This window comes from Phymastichus coffea, unplaced genomic scaffold (assembly GCF_024137745.1).
Source record: "Phymastichus coffea isolate CEN01 unplaced genomic scaffold, Cenicafe_Pcof_1.1 PCOF00038, whole genome shotgun sequence".
NCBI lineage: Eukaryota > Metazoa > Arthropoda > Insecta > Hymenoptera > Eulophidae > Phymastichus > Phymastichus coffea.
In genome coordinates this window covers 1,731,689-1,749,180 of record NW_026706849.1, presented here as the reverse complement: position 1 = coordinate 1,749,180, position 17,492 = coordinate 1,731,689, and the positions used below count along the sequence as shown (strand labels likewise).

The following is a 17,492-nucleotide window of genomic DNA, read 5'->3' as shown; positions in this document are numbered from 1 at the left end:
ACTATTACAGATTTTTTGTTTCCAAATTACAAGCAGACAAAAAGATTGCTTACGAAAGAGAGCAATCCATAACATTTTCCTATAAAAGCTTTTATATCTCTACTAACGGAATAACATAATCGACCACTCGATGAAGAAATAAACGTGAATTCTGCAAATAGCCTTCTTTCCTATTCACCTGTCGCACGTGCGCGTACAAAAAGTTCAGAGTAGGAAAAACAAAGAAGTCGCAACACTCGAACGGAGTAGGTTTTAACGCCAACCTCGCTCGTGAACTAAACACCATTGTCGACGCATGCACGCGCGCGTAAAGGAGAAGAAAAGTTCGCGTGAGTTTAAGACGCAATAGCTCATAACATGTGACCCATTGTTAAATTACAGAACTCACCCCGTCGTCGGACAATGCCGACCAGCTGAAGGCCGCACTTTCGAAGACTTCGTTCGAGGCTCCCCTCGTGCATCTCTTTACCGCCCTCCATTAAGAGCTAAACAAAGAAGGCAAGAAAACAGGGGACGGAAACTCGTCTTACCTGTCTGCTATACGTATTTTTACGGAAGTAAACAAGATCAATGGACCACGAGCGCTGACAAGAGAAAGAGAGCGAGCGAGAGAGAGAGAGAGAGAGAGAGAGAAAGAAAAATGTCACGCTACGACGTGAAAGACGAATACGACGTAGAGTCACAACGAGACATCAAACTTACAAGCTACAACGTAGCGTGCAACGATGAGCTCGGACGATTTCGAGGCACCAATAACAATGGTAGCGTGCCCACCGAGCTTAACGGCCGACTTACGAACGTCACTCAAAGCAACGATACCGGTAAGTTGCTCAATTCTCATGATACAAAAAGTCCAAACAAATAGATTATACGATCGGATATCGAATCTCGAATAAATCTTCATTCCACGTCTGACTGCAACATGTTTGTTTCTGAAACTGTATAGTCCCGATCATAAAATCAGTGATTTGAGAAATTGAATATAATGAATATTTATGAGGATTACTCGCACGGCTACCTCAATCTGTCAGTCATTAGATAAAACATCTACAATTATAACTAAAATGTTGTGAGGTAAAAACATTGTATACTTTCTTTGAGCGCTTTCTCAACGACTTATTGAGGAAAAAAGTCATTAAAAAAAATTATCTTCATTTACAATATTCTTTACATTTACAATACTCTTCATTTAGAATATTCTTTCTCAACTGAGTTAATAGTAAATTAAATTGTCATCTTCTAAGAATTAAATTTCACGTCAACGCATTTTTTTTTGTTAAATTACCTACAGTCACGTTTAATCCAAAAAAACATGCTAAATTAGTTTTTTGTGCGCGCGATTTTTGGCATACAATTTCGATTAAAAAAGATGGTCATTTCTTTCGAAATCCCATATAGGGTTTCTTTAGCGTGCTCTTCTATGATCTGATATTAGTTTTACATGAAAATGTCAATAATACTATTATTTTTGCGTTTAAAGACCGATTTGAAATTAGAATGAACAAAGGTCCGAATATTTGAATTGTCTGAACCATTTGAGTAATTTTTTGTTATAATTAAATTAACTCGATTGTTCCTATGAAACGTATAAATTACTGATTAGTTACTCCGTTAATGCAAATACATGTGTACGTAAAAGCAAAACTAAATTTTATTATATTCCGAGAAAATTTATGTAATAAATCTATAAATTTGTATTATTCTAGAGGAATACAAACCGCTACAATTACACGATTGTGAGAATGACAAAAACTAATCGGCGAAAGCTATAAACATGGAAATTGAATTAAGCGAATCGCGGTCATTCCACTCGATAAGGAAATAACAACGAGGATTGTACACGAGTAAATCGTCTGCGTGATGTACGCGACGCATTGGCATTAGTAATTGGGAACGTAAGGTACATCGAATGTCCGTATTCGTCGATTAGGGATTGAAATATCTAACGAAGCGCGAGAATAGGTGAGAAAGAAATGAAAAAAAGGATTAATGATTGACATATTGAACGCGAAAATAAACTCGATGCTCAAGAGTCCATTAAACCGCAACGGCATTCAAGCTTCTGAATCGCCTATGCACTATAAGTACGTGTGACTGTTTCGCTTTTCTTGTCTTTTCCATATAAACCCATTTGTTTGCGCGAATTTCGCAATAGTCTTTTGCATGAGAAATTGATTGGCGATTGATATTTTTCTACGGAATGATTTCTTATAAATTTATTTGTACACTAATATAGCTTTTTATACTGATTGAAAAAATGGATACGCAGTTGACAAATTCTTAAATATATACTGACTGAAAAATTTATAGAAACAAAAGTTTAATGATACCAAAGTAATAAATTCGAAAATTAAAAATTTCAAAATTCATTCAGACGAAATTCTTAATATTATCTACGACTGAATTTACCGCTCTGGTTAATTAAACTGAATAATCTCTTCTTAACTGTATAATTATTAAAACATTATAACAATACTTTTCAATAATATCCCAATAAATGGTATGATTCAACAGTTCAAGTGATCTAAAAAAATATTACAGTAACTCGAGGCGAATAGTCGTTACGGTTTCATTACAAAGATATAACTTTATTCATTATACCGGAAACTCGTAAATATCGACATGCGAAATCTGTTCGAAAATTGTCCATACGTTGCACGTCGCACGTGGCGCTGGTAACTAATGATCGAGCGACTGGGAATCAACATTTTTCAATTGGCTCGAGGCTCGTTTGTTTTATCTTTCTCTCCCCTTTGTTGCCAGGTGCATAGCATGTTCTCGAATGCGCGATTACTCAATGCACCCGATAATCCATCGAAATTTATCGCACTGTTGCATAAAGTTCGTCACGCGCGTTTTTTTCCATCGCAAATAACGCGACCATGCAAAACTATTCGTTGCTTTTTCCTATTCCTAGACCAGATTCACTTATACTTGACACGGACGTCTCGGATGCTTACCTTCCGCGCGGCGCACTCGCTATCAATCGTCAACGATCACTCGGCCACGTAATTTTCTTTTGTTTGTAGTTGCTATGTAACAAACAAAAAAAAACGAGCCGATATTTCCTTTCGAACAATTACTGATGAGTAAGAATACTTATTTTGAAGCATTTTTTTTTAAATTAGTGATTACATAAAATTAAACATGGCATGCTTGTCAGGGAATGAGCTAAAGCTCTGCATATTGTTTTGAAGGACGTCGGTGAGTCCGTAAATAATGAAAAATATAACACTTTTTTCGGAAGTAAATTATTATTGGACAGCCACAAACGCAGTAATTTTACGAAAATTTTCAAACAATCAATAGTTATTAAAAAGTTATTTTAGTAAATAGACAGTTATTTCTTTTCATTTGATCCTCTTTTTGACGTGCCTTATGAAGAGTTTTCATCGTAAAATATTACTAAAGCCGTTAATTTAGTGACTACGAATAAATATTAACAAGGCGTTAAAAATAAATGTAGTATAGCTTAGATTGAGCTCATACATTGCAGGTTTGCCTGTAAAGGTCATTGTAATGAGGCCAGTGTTAAAAACATTTTTAGAAAAAAAGAACGAAACTTCTTTCTCTCTTTAGCGTATAAACAATGCAAAATACTCTTTTGCTGGCTATTATTTACATGTTGGTTTTATCACTCTGAAACAATTGACTTTTTGAAGAATAGATATTAAATGCACATTTTTTTCTACCGAATTTTTTTTACCCGAATAACAATGAAAGAAGTCCAGTCAATAGTAATTCGCAGATATGCATTAACGATTGTATTTGAATTAAATGGTAAAAACTTACAGGCTATTTATAGAAAATAATTCGAAAGCTTATAAGAATCATTGTATAAACGATCAAGTTGATACTTACAATGTCTGCCAAAATACAAAAGGAATAAAGCGTCAAACATATAGTTAAGCCAAATCAGACCAATCCAGAAACATTCGTCAGACAATCGCGGATTATCCCTCATTTCCTTAATTTAACATCACTCATAAAGCGATGATATTGCTACATGATAATGGAAAGTTTTTTCCATTATCCCATAAAAAATCTATTACAATAGCAAAAATCCCAAGTACATTGATGATATAGCGAGTCGCACTAAAATATGTACAAACTGGTTTTTGAAGTTGCCAGCACTACAGAAAAAGAAGTAGGGAGCATGTCGTGTGGCAGTTGGATGGATAAGCGGATGAAGAGTTTATTCAGAAGGAAATTGCTTTACAAGAGAATACCAATAATCGAGTGGCTGCCAAACTACCGCAAGGAGTACATCGTCAGCGACCTTGTTGCTGGTATCACTGTTGGACTTACTGTCATACCCCAAGCGATTGCTTATGCTAATGTCGCTGGTTTGCCACTACAAGTAAATAATTTATATTATTGGATTCATTAAATGCAAAAGTAACTTTTCAATGGTAAAGGTTGGAAATCATAAAAAAAAATTGGTAAAGAATCAATGCTGCTCTTATAGACCAGATTATTCCATTCTAATATTTTATTACATAAAAAAATTAAGAAGATTTGTTAAATTATAACGTTTATTCTTAAAATGTGTATGTAGTGAATGTAAGAGATTGATTTTATTTTTTAACTAAGAAGCTGCAAAAGTGACCTGAAAAACGGATAAGTTTTATCACTTACTCTACAAGTGTCCAATAAAAAAATTGACCCTCGTAATTAAACGTGAAAAAATTAAAAAAATAAAAGTTCTTATATTTACTATATACTTAAAATAATAACTTTTCTGTGAGTAAAATAAAAGAATCGAAGAGTTTTCGTTAGAATTCCAGCTTGTAGTTGATTTGTTTTGTAAAAACATTTTTTAACATTATCCTACAGCTTCTTAAAAGTAATCATAAAAGCTTATGTCTTTTTTTCATTTTTGTATTCAGTATGGCCTCTACTCTTCGTTCATGTCGTGCTTTATCTACACAATATTTGGTTCCTGCAAAGATGTTCCGGTGGGGCCTACAGCAATCGCTTCTATTATGACTCATGAAGCGTTGGACAAAGCGAATTTGCCACCCATCTATGCGGTGACACTTGCTTTCGTCTCCGGCCTTGTTTCGTTACTTATGGGTATTTTACAGTTAGGTAAGTTTTCTTATAAGTATTATAAATATTTATTTAATTAATAGACAATACTGAAATTGATTATTTAAATATTAAACACTACAATTAATTATTCACATATTGAAAGTCACTTCAAGACACTATGTAAAATTATACTTTTAAGAAATATTTTTAATTATTTTCACAATAATTAATTTGATATTAAAACATATGATCAATGCTTTTCAAGTGCACGACGTTACAGTATAAATAAAATTTACGACTGCATATTTTATAACGAGATTAAGATTCATTATGTATATAGGTTTGCATTATAATTTTAGCCTCGGGTATTCAATGTTTTTTAAATTATCATTATTCAAGGCTGCAATTAAGTTTCTTTTCTACTTGTAATTCTTATTCTGAAGATTAGATATCACTTAATTTTGTATCGTAAGTGTTTTTATTTTGTTTTTGAAAAAAGATGAAATTCAAAACTTTTGCAGTTAATTGCAAAGGTACGCTTCAATAAAGTCGGTAATGAAACAGATCATCCCAGGGAGATATACTTACAAATAAGCTCAACTTCGACTGAAATCGGCTGAACTGTTCCAGAAATATGTACAAATATGCATTAAAAAACAACAAGTTAAATACAGAATCTTCTTGAAGTCGGCAAAAAATAAAAATTTGATCCCATTATTTCTTTATTAAATTGAAAAGATCATCAATTTGCATATTTTCCGCAGACTAAGTAATTAATTTTTAAATTACGGTTTAGTCAAGTTGATGTTGAATGAGACGATCTCGAAAGCACACGCTTTCAAATAAAACTATCTCCCATTAAAAACAATTCAGTCAATCTGGAAAAATTCGCGGGCATAGTTAATACAATACCTCTCTCCTTTTTAAAGTCGACGAAAATTAATTTAAATAAAAATCGAAGAAATGTATTTTCTAGGAATATATGTGTATCAACTTCTGTTATGGTACGGTATAACTTGATATCGGCGAATGTTTTTACCCCCAGAATATTTACCCCAATAAAACTTTTAACGCGTACGTTCGTAAACAATGAATTTTTATGTACTTCGTCAAATTATCGTTAAGTATCAAATTCGAGAATATTAATTATTGTTAAAAATTTCATTGCATGGTATTCGGAAACGAGCGGTTTTCCTAAACTTTAGATCGATTTTCGTTAATATTTCATTTCCATTGCAACTTGATTTGCAATAATTTCGAGAAATAATGTAGAATTTATAAACACATACTTGGAATAGATACTATAAGAACTATCATTTTACTGCCTTTGTCGTGGCTGTAAATGATACGAAAATATAGCAGACGATAGTTTGTGCGTGTTTCTGTCTGCCTCGATCATTCGACAGTCGCTATCACATTGCGAGTGACCCTCGATCCGTAGGTGTTTCTTGATGCTAAACGTATCGACAAAAAAAGCCAAAATCAATTTCAGTTCACGCTTTGTCCATTTCCGTAGTAAGTGAGTGAATAAAAAAGTATTTATAAAGTGATTTTATAAAGTTGCGTAGCAGTGGAAAGACGTTTTCAACTTACCGTAAACAAAGGAGTCGTTGGGTCGGACGCTGTAGCTTTCCGTCTTCATATTTTGAGTCTAGTTTCTTATTCGTTATTGTTGTTTTGTTAGGGCTGGAAGGTAAGATTTTTAAGATAGCTATTTAAAATCGATTCTAATTACACATTATATCGTGTAGTAAATATTTTCAAAAGGATTCAGTTGTATCGAATTGAACATAGTTTTGAGTTAATTATTTGACAAAAGTTGTAAAATGATTTTATTCGTCTATGATTTATAAAAAAATTTTATTAATTGGAAAATATAATAATGTTGGTTTAATTATTATTTTATTAAGAATATGAAGTTGAAAATTCTGATTTGGAATATATCCTTTTTTTTAACAGCACAAAATGGGCAATGGATCATCAAGTGATTCTGATTCTGAAAGAGATATTTGGGATGTTGAGTTTGACAGTGGTCAAGACAGCGATTGTTCTGATGAGTCTGAAAAAGAATGCAGAAAGCGAAAAAGAAAAGAAAGGAGACAAGCAAAATCTCCATCTCCTAAGCACAAAAAGATAGAAATGAAATATTGCGATAGTGAAGATGACAGTGATGAAGAGAATAATGGGTATTGTAGTTATTACAACTGCAATTTTACTGATAGAAGATCATTTATCAAAATCTACTGTGATTGGTCAATTGATGGTTTTGTTGATCCAAGTGTTCATGATGTAAATAATTTTTTATTAGTATCAAAGATATACTCAGCTGGTAATTTCAATCAATTTCAGTTTTTCTTTATCATGGAAAAAATGGTTGGTGAGGGAGATACCCATTGGGGTATTTATGTTAACATACTGAGTAACATAAGATCTGAAGCAACAGTTAACTTCAAAAGTTATGTTGTTAACCATAAGAATGAGACAGTTTATCTTAATAAATCAAAAGATGCAAAGTTTCCCACTAAAACTGGATACAGATTTTTGGGGTCCATTAATAAAGCTCGTTATATCGATGATGACTATTATCAATGTTCTTACATGGGAGAAGGATCTTTGAACTTTCGTTTCAAAATTGAAGTAACTTATAAAAATTGTCAAATTTACACTGATTTAGAAAAGATATTTAGCCAAGAAAAAGAAAAAGATATTACTCTTACTGTGAAAGGAAATAAGTTCAAAGCAAATAGAAAAATTCTTATAGATAGAAGTCCCACTTTTGCAAAACTGTTAGAGAACGAACATATTAACAAATTGAAGATTGATGATATTGAACCAGATATGTTGAAGCAGTTGCTAATATTTATTTACACTAATAAGATCCCAAAATTAATGTCACTGACAGGCAAACTTTCAATAGTTGCTGATAGGTACAAAATCAAGGACTTGCAAATCATGTGCAAAAAATTTCAGGCAGCAAAAAAGCTTAATTCTCAGTTGAAATAAAGTTTTTACCTTCATTAAAAAGTAGTAGTAACTTAAAATTACTTATTTCAATATGTAAACTATTCTTCCAAATATTTTATGACCTATTCATTTTTCAATTTTAACTTTTCTTCTCATGACCAAATAATCACTTATGTTTATTAGGAAAACTATTTATACTATTCATATTTCAATTATTACGTTCATTGTTTCTGCTTTTATTCTATTGTTATATTTATACAATGTATTAAAACTTTTTCAATATTTTCTTATTATAATTGTAGAATATAGTGAGTTTAAGTTAAATATTCATAAATATTGATTTTTCTATAAAAATTTATCTATTTATTTTCTATACCATATTCCTAAAAAATAAAGCAAACATTGACTTTAGTTATTATATTTCAAATTGAATGTAGCATTCATTTTTTTAAATTTATTAGATATTACACACTTATACAAAAACTTTTTTAAGATGTTATAAAACGTAATTTATTTCATTTAACAATAATTCAATAAGATAATTATAACTATAACTGCTAATTTTTTAATAGAAACGTTGGTTTAATTACCAAAACATTAATCATTACAAGATCAATTTTTTCTTTACAATTACTTGCAATTACACTTCAATCAAGTCAATAATCAAATTTCAGAAGCTTATACATCCTTTTTTAATCTACCACCTTTAAAATTGGTTGAATCGTTTCATAAATATGCGCGATTGTATATGTGAGATTTTCCCTGCTCATATTGTTCACTACCACCCTACTTCCAATCTTAAGTATTGTTGATGCAACATGCAACAATTATACATCTAATCTATACATCTATATGTTTAACTTTAAAATCTACTAGTAATAATAATTAAAACACGTATATTAATTAAAAATGTTGACAGTGATATGAATCATAAAACACAGGAAATGAACAGAAAATCACTTTATATCAAATAAAAGTTAGAACGTATTTTAATATTTTGTTAAGATACCTTTCAATTTTATCATTGCCGCACATCGCTGAAGCATTGATTCAACTAGTTTTTCAATTGTTTCTCGTTCGATTTTCTGCTATTTACTTTGTACTCTTTCCCATAGCATGCTTTTATTTGAACAATTTTCTGCACCTACTTTTACTTTTAATACCTCCCACAAGTGTTGGAAAAACCATCCTCATGGCATATTTCGACGTACATAGGGAAGCATATTATCTGCCAAGATCTTAAAAGTTGCCGAGTCTATAGTATTATCAATTTTTACAATCGGACCAACTCCTTTCGACGAAAAATTTCCTCAGAGCATAATATTGCCTCCACCATGTTTTACTGTCGGTATTCGATACCGAGAATCGAATCTGGTATTCTTTGGTCGTCGAACATACCTCCTTTCGTCATTCCCAAATAAATTTATTTTAGTTTCATCTGAGAAATTAATTGTTTTCCAATCTCGTATGTCCAGTCTTTATGAATCTGAGCAAATTCTACTCTTGCTTTTTTATTCATGCCAACACGCCCAAATAATCCAGCTTCATTTAGTCTGCGAGAAACAATGTTGCGACTTATACCATCTAAGTTTTCTTCGCACAGTTCACGTGATATACATTTAGCATTTTTCTTCACATCTATGGTTGTTTTCTTATTAATTAACTTATCAACACGCTTAGTTGTTTTTCGCAGTCTTCCTGATACTGGTTTATTTTCTAAAGTGTTTGTTTCCCTTCACTTTTTAATAATATAATAAACAGTTCATTTACTTATTTCAAAAGTTGAAGCAATTTCACGTGAACATTTTCCTTCTTCATATAAATTAATAATAACTTTTCGGATTTGAAGAGACGTTCGTTTTGCCATGTTGACAGTACACTAGAAACTATCAGACTGAAATGACTATAATTTCGATTATAATAAATTTAACACTATTATGCAGAAGTGTAAACAAATCTTTGTTTTAAATTTTACTTAAAGTCGCGAAATCATATCCGCACAACGTACACTGCCCGTCAATCACTTTTGACATGCTTACCTCAAAATTAGGCAAACTTGAAAGTTTTGTATCTCGGTCGGAAATCATCGTATCACAAAAAACCGCAGGGCATTTTAAAGGTAATTGCAAAAGCTTCCATTTAAGACGTGCAGAGACTTAAAAATGAAAATATGTGTTTTTTACAGTAAAAAAACTGATTAAAAAAATTTCAATTTTTAACCTCGACTTAAATCAATGCCAATTAAGAACCAGGTGGTGGAGGGCAAATCGACCGGAGGGGTTCGGAGGGTAATGTCTTTCCCTTTAAAATTAGCCCCCGCGGGGTTCTATCTGATGTTTTTTAACCGAGTTACGGCGTTTTTTGTAAAAAAATAACCTTTTTTTCAATCCTCAATTACTTCGACTTACATACGTTTTGGAAAAAAATGCCAAGGAGAAAAAAGTTTTATTTTGTGCCCAAGAATACGAAAATAAAGTCAAAATAAAGAAATAGAGAAAAAATTTTTTTTCGGTTTTTTAGCGCATTAAAAAAATAAAGGAATTTAATTTTTTTTTACGCTTAGTTTTAGTTTTTTTGTGATTTACTACGTCCCTAGACATTTTAAAACGAAGCGTAAAAAAAAAAGTTAAATTCCTTTATTTTTTGACTTCTTTAAAAGTTAAAAAGTGTTTGTTGAAAAAAATGCAAAAATGTGATCCAGTTTTTTTAGTGTAAAAAATATTATTTTCAATCGTTTGAAAAAAAACCAGCGAAATATGAAATATGAGATTTACCAACAACTATTTTCGAACGAACTACAAAACTTTTTTTAGGTCCCGGTCACATAGGTAACATATGGATGCGGACGAATACGGACGGATACGGACGCGAATCGCAACTCTAGTAACATCACTAAAAATATCTAGTTCGATTATTTAGTACCAACACTACCGGTAGTGAGCAAAAGTAACTGTTGTTTAAAACTGTAGCGCCGAACGTACCACATTTAATGAACGCTTATCTAACCTTTACATTATTGCAGTCTATAAGATGGCAAATGATAGAGAATTGATAGACTTTCAACTACAATTAGTGGAATTAGGTCTTAATTTTATGGAAGTACTTGAATATATGAGAAGAAGAAAAAATATATAAATGATATGTATTAATCATCCCAAAAGCTTTTTTTACATTAGCATACTCATCAATAAGCAATATTCATGAGAATTTGAAAAGTAAATTGTAGACCTGACATTTGAACATTAAATGTGGTACGTTCGGCGCTACAGTTTTAAACAACGTTACTTTTGCTCACTACCAGTAGTGTTGGTACTAAATAATCGAACTAGATATTTTTAGTGATGTTACTAGAGTTGCGATTCGCGTCCGTATCCGTCCGCATTCATACGTAGCTATGGGACCGGGGTCTAAGTTAGTTGACTACATTTTTGATACAAAATCAAATTATATTAGTCGGAAAACACGTAAAACAAACATGTTTACAAATAAACTCAAGGTTGCATATTTTCATAGTTAGAAAATAAATAATAGAGCATGCTGTATGAAAAAATACACAATTTGTAACATAAACTCAACTAGCAATTTTAAATTAATTTTTAAGTAATTAGCGGTATAAGTTATAACGTGCTCAAACGATGGGATTTTTATATGAAAATTCTCGAAAATTTGCTAATGTGTTTTATTCGCAGTTTCTATTGTCGATTTCAAGATCATTCTCCCATAGGAGCCCGTGTTAAACATAGCATTTTCATCGTCAAATTTCTCATTTATTTCTTTTATATAACATATGTCAAAAAAATTGTAAAAGTTTAAAACACACTTAACTTTGATAACTTTAGTTTTTATCAAATTCTATTATTATTTATTAAAACAAGACAAACGGTAACATATATACTTAAGCCATCTACCGTAGCTACGAAGACAACAACCCCTACTCCTCGCTACTCTTACTTTTTCAACAATGGCGAATGCGTGAATTGACTTAGGTTGATTCTGATCTGATCGTTTTATTTATTATTCAATTATATATATTGGTATACAGATTATTGGAAGTAATACTAATTATAAATGAGTAAGTATTATTTAAATAGTAAGAGTATTTATGATAAAATAAACATGATTTTGTTATCTCTTATTTATTTTTACAAGGATTATTTACGTTTAGTTGCAGCATAAAATTTATAACTATCGAGAGGATAATATAATTGTCACTGCTGTTATTGTTGTAAGGTATGAAAAAAAAATTTTATAAAATATTTAATTTATTGTCTTGAATGTTTAAAAAATAGACAGATTTTATCGATACAAAACTTACTTTTTTTTATTCATATTAGATTGTATAATGTCAGATTCAGATAGTTATGCAAGTTTGGATGATGATGGTATGATCAAATGTGCAACACCACCAATATCAAAAGCAAAATACATTGATAGAAGCATCAAATTGTCACCGAATTCTTCCTCTGATAGTGACAGTTCTTCCAGCGAGTCAGCTTCTTTAAGTAGATCACCATCACCAAGTAGATCTTTTGTTGAATTTAATCAATTTGAACATTTTGACAAATCTGATGATGAAGATGACCAATATCGCACTGATATTTCTCATACTCAAGAAATATCGCTCAAAATTCGTTACTGTGACTGGAGGGTTCAAGATTTCAGCACATGTTCACTAAATAAAGAAGGATTTATAAATTCAAAAATTTATTCAGCCGGAGTTTCAAACGAATTTCAATGGTTTTTCAGAATTGAAAGATTTAAACAAAAGAAAGAAGTTTATTATGGTGTATATGTTTGTGTTATAACTCATGATGAATCTCAAGCAAAAATGGAATTTAGAGCTTATATTACGGAATTGAAGGGGTATTCATATAAACTTGCAACTACAAAGAATTTTCCAAAAAAAGATGGTATGGAATTTTTAGGTTTTCTACGCAAGAGCCATATAAGAGATAACGTCTATTGGTATTATCGAATGATACCAGACGATAATCTTAAATTATCTTTTAGAATTTATATACAATTTAAGAAATCTAAAAATAAGCTGGTAGATGACTTAAAAGATATATGGAAAACAAAAAAATATACTGATGCTGTTTTAGTAGTAAAAGGAGAAGAGATTCCAGTTCATAAGACAATTCTGACAGCTCGAAGTCCCACTTTTGCACAAATATTCAAAGATAATAACAGTTCAAAAGTTTACATAGATGATTTTGAACCAGAAGTTATGGAAGAACTACTTCGATATATGTACACTGGTAGAATTAAGAAGTTGATCAAATATCTAAAGGATTATTCAGCGGCTGCTAATAAGTATAATCTTAAAGATTTACGGGAAATATGTGATAAAACTACAAAGTCTTATACCTCATAAAAAATGCTCCAAGATTATACATTATATTTTCATATCAATTATTTACAAATTTATTAGTATAGTAAAGATTCGTCTATATAAGTATTTATGATTTGTATTTTAAAAATGCATATCAAAACCGGACCTGATGAAAATACTCATTAAATGTAACTTTACTTTAATTATATCTATCAAAGTTTTATTGTAAATTTTATAATTTTAAGAGCTTTGAAACATATATATGTCATTGACTGTGTGTAATGTTAATTTTACAGTTTACTACTTTTGTATTTTTATAATAAAATAAGATTTTTATGATAAAATCAATTCCATTTTTTTATTTATTCAAGACCAAGCTGCCGACCAAAAAGCATTACTTAGTATCTACTGTTTAAAATGGCGTGCGGACTACGGACAATTGTATACGGTTTTATCGTGCACATAATCTATATTACGCACAATATGATACGAATCAGTGTGTATCAATTCTTATGCTATGTTACTGCGTGTATAAGAATTTATATATATAATAATACTGTGCACTATTGTCCGCACGCCGTTAAGATTAACTTTCAATATTTGAACATTTTAACCAACTAATAAATAATTTTTATAAACAATACGTGTTCTTCAATTTCAATTTTCAAGTAAAGTAAAAATTTGTTATTTTAATGAGTTTTTATTATTTTTAACGTATATGCTCAATAGAAAATTACCAAAAGATATTAATTGTAAATATTGTACACCACTAAATGAATCCGAGGTATCCGTTTTCAGGGTTTCTAATAGACTTTATATCAGGACCAGTCTCCGTCGGTTTCACGTCGGCTGCAGCAATTATTATCGCTACGAGCCAAGTAAAAGATATCCTGGGGCTTAAAATAAGTGGAGGCAAGTTTCTACAAGTTTGGAGGACGATTTTCGAAAATATCAATAATACAAGTTTATGGGATGCTGTACTCGGAGTCGCCTGCATAGTTGTTCTTCTTCTGTTACGGGTAATTATCCAAAAAACAATGATTATACTTTTTTACATAATTTGATGAGTGCTTACAAACATTCTGTTAAAAAAAAATTATGGCATCACTCCAAATTAGGTGATCATGTTGATGAAAACTAATTATTTTCGCGTAACAGCGATTATCTGTATTTGTACAGAAGTTTTTCATACAATTTTGGTTTTTTATTTAATCATATCGTCTGTTTAAGGCAAAAATATACATTTCCGAATTTAACCAAAATCAGTCAATGTATAACATACAGAAACTTTGCATACGTAATAAATATGGACGATTTAAATCAAACAAATGTAGGACAAAATATAAACTTTGTTGTGTAATAATGTTGTCTTTCGCTTTACATCAAAATCATTTGAAAAAGATATTTTGTCTACGCGTTTTATATCATTTTTATTAAAATCGTAACTTTATACATATATATTATTATATATTATGTCTCTAATCGTTATCAACAATTACTTGCATAAAATAAAAAAGTCAAAACATAAAAAATAACTTTTAAAAAGATTATTAAAATTCACAACAGAAAGTTAAGGACATCCCAGTGTTAAACAAGGATGAAAAAATGCCGTCGATGTGGCGTCGGATTTTAGAAAAGTTACTGTGGCTAGTGTCAACGTCGCGCAACATCCTCGTGGTAATGACTTGCGCGGTAGCCGCATGGATGTTGGAAGATCGTCTTGGTAGTTCGCCGGTCGTCCTGACAGGACATGTCGAGCAAGGTTTACCCGTTTTTCAAATGCCACCCTTCGAAGCAACCATAGGCAATCAGACCTACGACTTCTTCGACACCGTTTCACTCATGGGCTCCGGCTGCATTATTGTTCCATTGTTAAGCATTTTGGAAACTATTGCTATTGCTAAAGCATTTTGTAAGTGAATCTTTTCATTGATTTAATTGTATCTTATTTGAGTTTTAATTTGATAAAAAACAAATTTGTTATCTGAGTTGACTGCTAATGAAAAATGTTTGAAAATTGTGTAGAAACTCCGTATAACTTATTTCGGTGTATCGAATTTTATATATATATATATATATATATATAATTTCAGCCGAAGGCAAACCAATCGACGCAACACAAGAGATGCTTTCAGTGGGCCTGTGCAACATAGTCTCATCGTTTGTCTCATCAATTCCGGTAAGCGGTGGTTTGAGTCGCGGTGCTGTCAACCACTCATCCGGAGTTAGAACTACCCTTGGCGGCGTCTATACAGGTATCCTGGTTTTGGTTTCACTGCAAGTTCTTACGCCCTATCTTTACTTCATACCCAAAGCTTCGCTTGCCGCTGTTATCATTGCCGCTGTCGTTTTCATGGTCGAGATACAGGTCGTGAAACCCATGTGGCGTACTAAAAGTCAGTATAAATAATATTTTTCGTAAAATTTGTTCGGTTATTTGAGTTAGTACATCAATTTGAAATTTTATTTTTCAGAAATCGACTTGGTACCCGCAGTAGTAACATTTCTCAGCTGCTTGTTTATTCAATTAGAAGTAGGAATCTTAGTTGGTATTGGAGTAAATCTTGTGTATCTACTGTACGGATCAGCTAGACCTTCGCTTCGAGTTAGCAAAGCCATAGTGAGTTTTGTTAGATAATAATGATTTATCATACCGCTTCTTGCGGATGTATTTCATATTTACAGCGTTTTAAACCAGCGTAATTAGTGTTCTACTAAGTTGTTTTGATGATACATACGATCGCTATATTACATACTATTTTCAAATTTAACTCATCATGACACACCTCTCGACGTATATACGTTAAAAATATTTTTATCGATTTTTAATTCGACCTTTTAAAGAATAATGCTTTGTACGTACGTCATAAAGTAATACTTTGTATTGTACGTTAAGTAGAGTAATTTATTGCATCGATAAGCTGTACGTGCACTGTGAATAATGATGAAACTTCACTTTATCGCAAAACGAATATATGCAAGGAAAAAAGTTTTTTGGATAAAAATATACCAACAGTTCTTGCTTAAATACTGATATAAAAAATATATGTTTTCAGTAACTTAATAAGCATACAAAGCAACAGTTTTTGAATTTAATTGCGATTATAATTTAATTAAATTCACTATTATTTTTTTCAAAACTTGTCATTATCTTGTTCCAGAGCTCTGATGGAGTGGATTATTTAGTTATCACTCCAGATCGAAGTCTCGTTTTCCCAAGTGTGGAGTATGTAAGATCAATGATCAGCAAGCACGGCTCGAAGGAAGGAACCGACGTAGCAGTCGTTATTGATTCAACGCACATCCAAGGGGCTGACTTTACCGCTGCCAAGGTTTGCTACCGATAACGCCTTGCTCTCGCTGCTGACAGGATATTCTCGTTCGCGCGCGCTCACTGTCCTAATTGCATGCCACTTTGCATTTTTATGGAGACTCGATTCGTTATCTAAGAATTTGTAATTACTTGCATTCATTGCGCTCACGGGGATATTTTTAGAAATGCATTCTATAATGAGAAACGTTTTCTTGTATTGTTACATGTTTTCAAAATAATTGATGTAAGCATGTTTTTACTTTCAGGGTATCAAGAGCCTTCTGGAAGATTTTGCACGAAGAGGCCAACCACTTATCTTTTACAACTTAAAACCAAGCGTTTTTACCATTTTCCAAGGAGTTAAACCGGTTGAGTTGAAATGTTGTTACAATGAAATTGAGCTTAATGAATATCTTAAAGGTAGGCAGAAATTATTATTAATACAATACCATATGGGTTTCAAAAAAATTGATAAGTCTTCAGCAGAAGTACAAAATGTAGAATTCAGTGATGTCGTGTACACACACACACACACACACACACACACACACACACACACACACACACACACACACACACACACACACACACACACACACGGAGTTTTTTACGGATTCTTAAATATACAATCTGGAAAACTAAATTTATACCTATCAATACAGTAAAATTCATTTTTCAAAGATACACAAATTATTATTTTTCTGTTACAGAGTTTGATAACAATTCAACTACAGTGACTCAGCACTAAATCTATCTAAAAAGATAAGACTCTGATGGATACAGTATTAAAACAATAATATTTTAATGCGTGATCTTGATTTCCTTAATGTTATATTACACGATCACGAG

The 17,492-nt window shown here is 31.6% G+C and overlaps 3 protein-coding genes across 9 annotated transcripts in view; all 3 read left to right on the top strand.

Moving 5' to 3' along the window:
* The window catches only part of LOC131663813 (sodium-independent sulfate anion transporter-like), a 24,580-nt gene extending 7,088 nt beyond the window's left edge, over positions 1 to 17,492 (top strand). Inside the window, exons 2-11 of the mRNA XM_058934479.1 lie at positions 382 to 821; positions 4,125 to 4,360; positions 4,890 to 5,091; positions 14,129 to 14,349; positions 14,897 to 15,242; positions 15,424 to 15,726; positions 15,805 to 15,950; positions 16,492 to 16,662; positions 16,910 to 17,063; positions 17,354 to 17,492. Coding sequence (XP_058790462.1) covers positions 641 to 821; positions 4,125 to 4,360; positions 4,890 to 5,091; positions 14,129 to 14,349; positions 14,897 to 15,242; positions 15,424 to 15,726; positions 15,805 to 15,950; positions 16,492 to 16,662; positions 16,910 to 17,063; positions 17,354 to 17,391 — 1,998 coding nt within the window. The 5' untranslated portion in view covers positions 382 to 640 and the 3' untranslated portion in view covers positions 17,392 to 17,492. The remainder of the gene's footprint in view (positions 1 to 381; positions 822 to 4,124; positions 4,361 to 4,889; positions 5,092 to 14,128; positions 14,350 to 14,896; positions 15,243 to 15,423; positions 15,727 to 15,804; positions 15,951 to 16,491; positions 16,663 to 16,909; positions 17,064 to 17,353) is intronic.
* Positions 6,431 to 8,226, top strand: LOC131663819 (protein roadkill-like). 4 transcript variants are annotated; one of them, XM_058934499.1, is made up of 3 exons: positions 6,431 to 6,727; positions 6,994 to 7,323; positions 7,384 to 8,226. In XM_058934499.1, the coding sequence occupies exons 2-3, from the start codon at positions 7,000 to 7,002 to the stop codon at positions 8,035 to 8,037; spliced, it is 978 nt and encodes a 325-aa protein (XP_058790482.1). In that variant the 5' UTR covers positions 6,431 to 6,727; positions 6,994 to 6,999; the 3' UTR covers positions 8,038 to 8,226. The 4 variants fall into 4 exon arrangements, with proteins under 4 accessions (XP_058790482.1, XP_058790479.1, XP_058790480.1 ...); XM_058934496.1 differs by having other exon boundaries at positions 6,994 to 8,226; XM_058934497.1 differs by having other exon boundaries at positions 6,441 to 6,553; positions 6,994 to 8,226.
* Positions 11,352 to 13,837, top strand: LOC131663820 (speckle-type POZ protein-like). 4 transcript variants are annotated; one of them, XM_058934502.1, is made up of 3 exons: positions 11,352 to 12,070; positions 12,164 to 12,228; positions 12,348 to 13,837. In XM_058934502.1, exon 3 carries the CDS (start codon positions 12,383 to 12,385, stop codon positions 13,370 to 13,372), a length of 990 nt encoding a protein of 329 aa, XP_058790485.1. In that variant the 5' UTR covers positions 11,352 to 12,070; positions 12,164 to 12,228; positions 12,348 to 12,382; the 3' UTR covers positions 13,373 to 13,837. The 4 variants fall into 4 exon arrangements, with proteins under 4 accessions (XP_058790485.1, XP_058790486.1, XP_058790483.1 ...); XM_058934503.1 differs by having other exon boundaries at positions 12,148 to 12,228; XM_058934500.1 differs by having other exon boundaries at positions 12,333 to 13,836.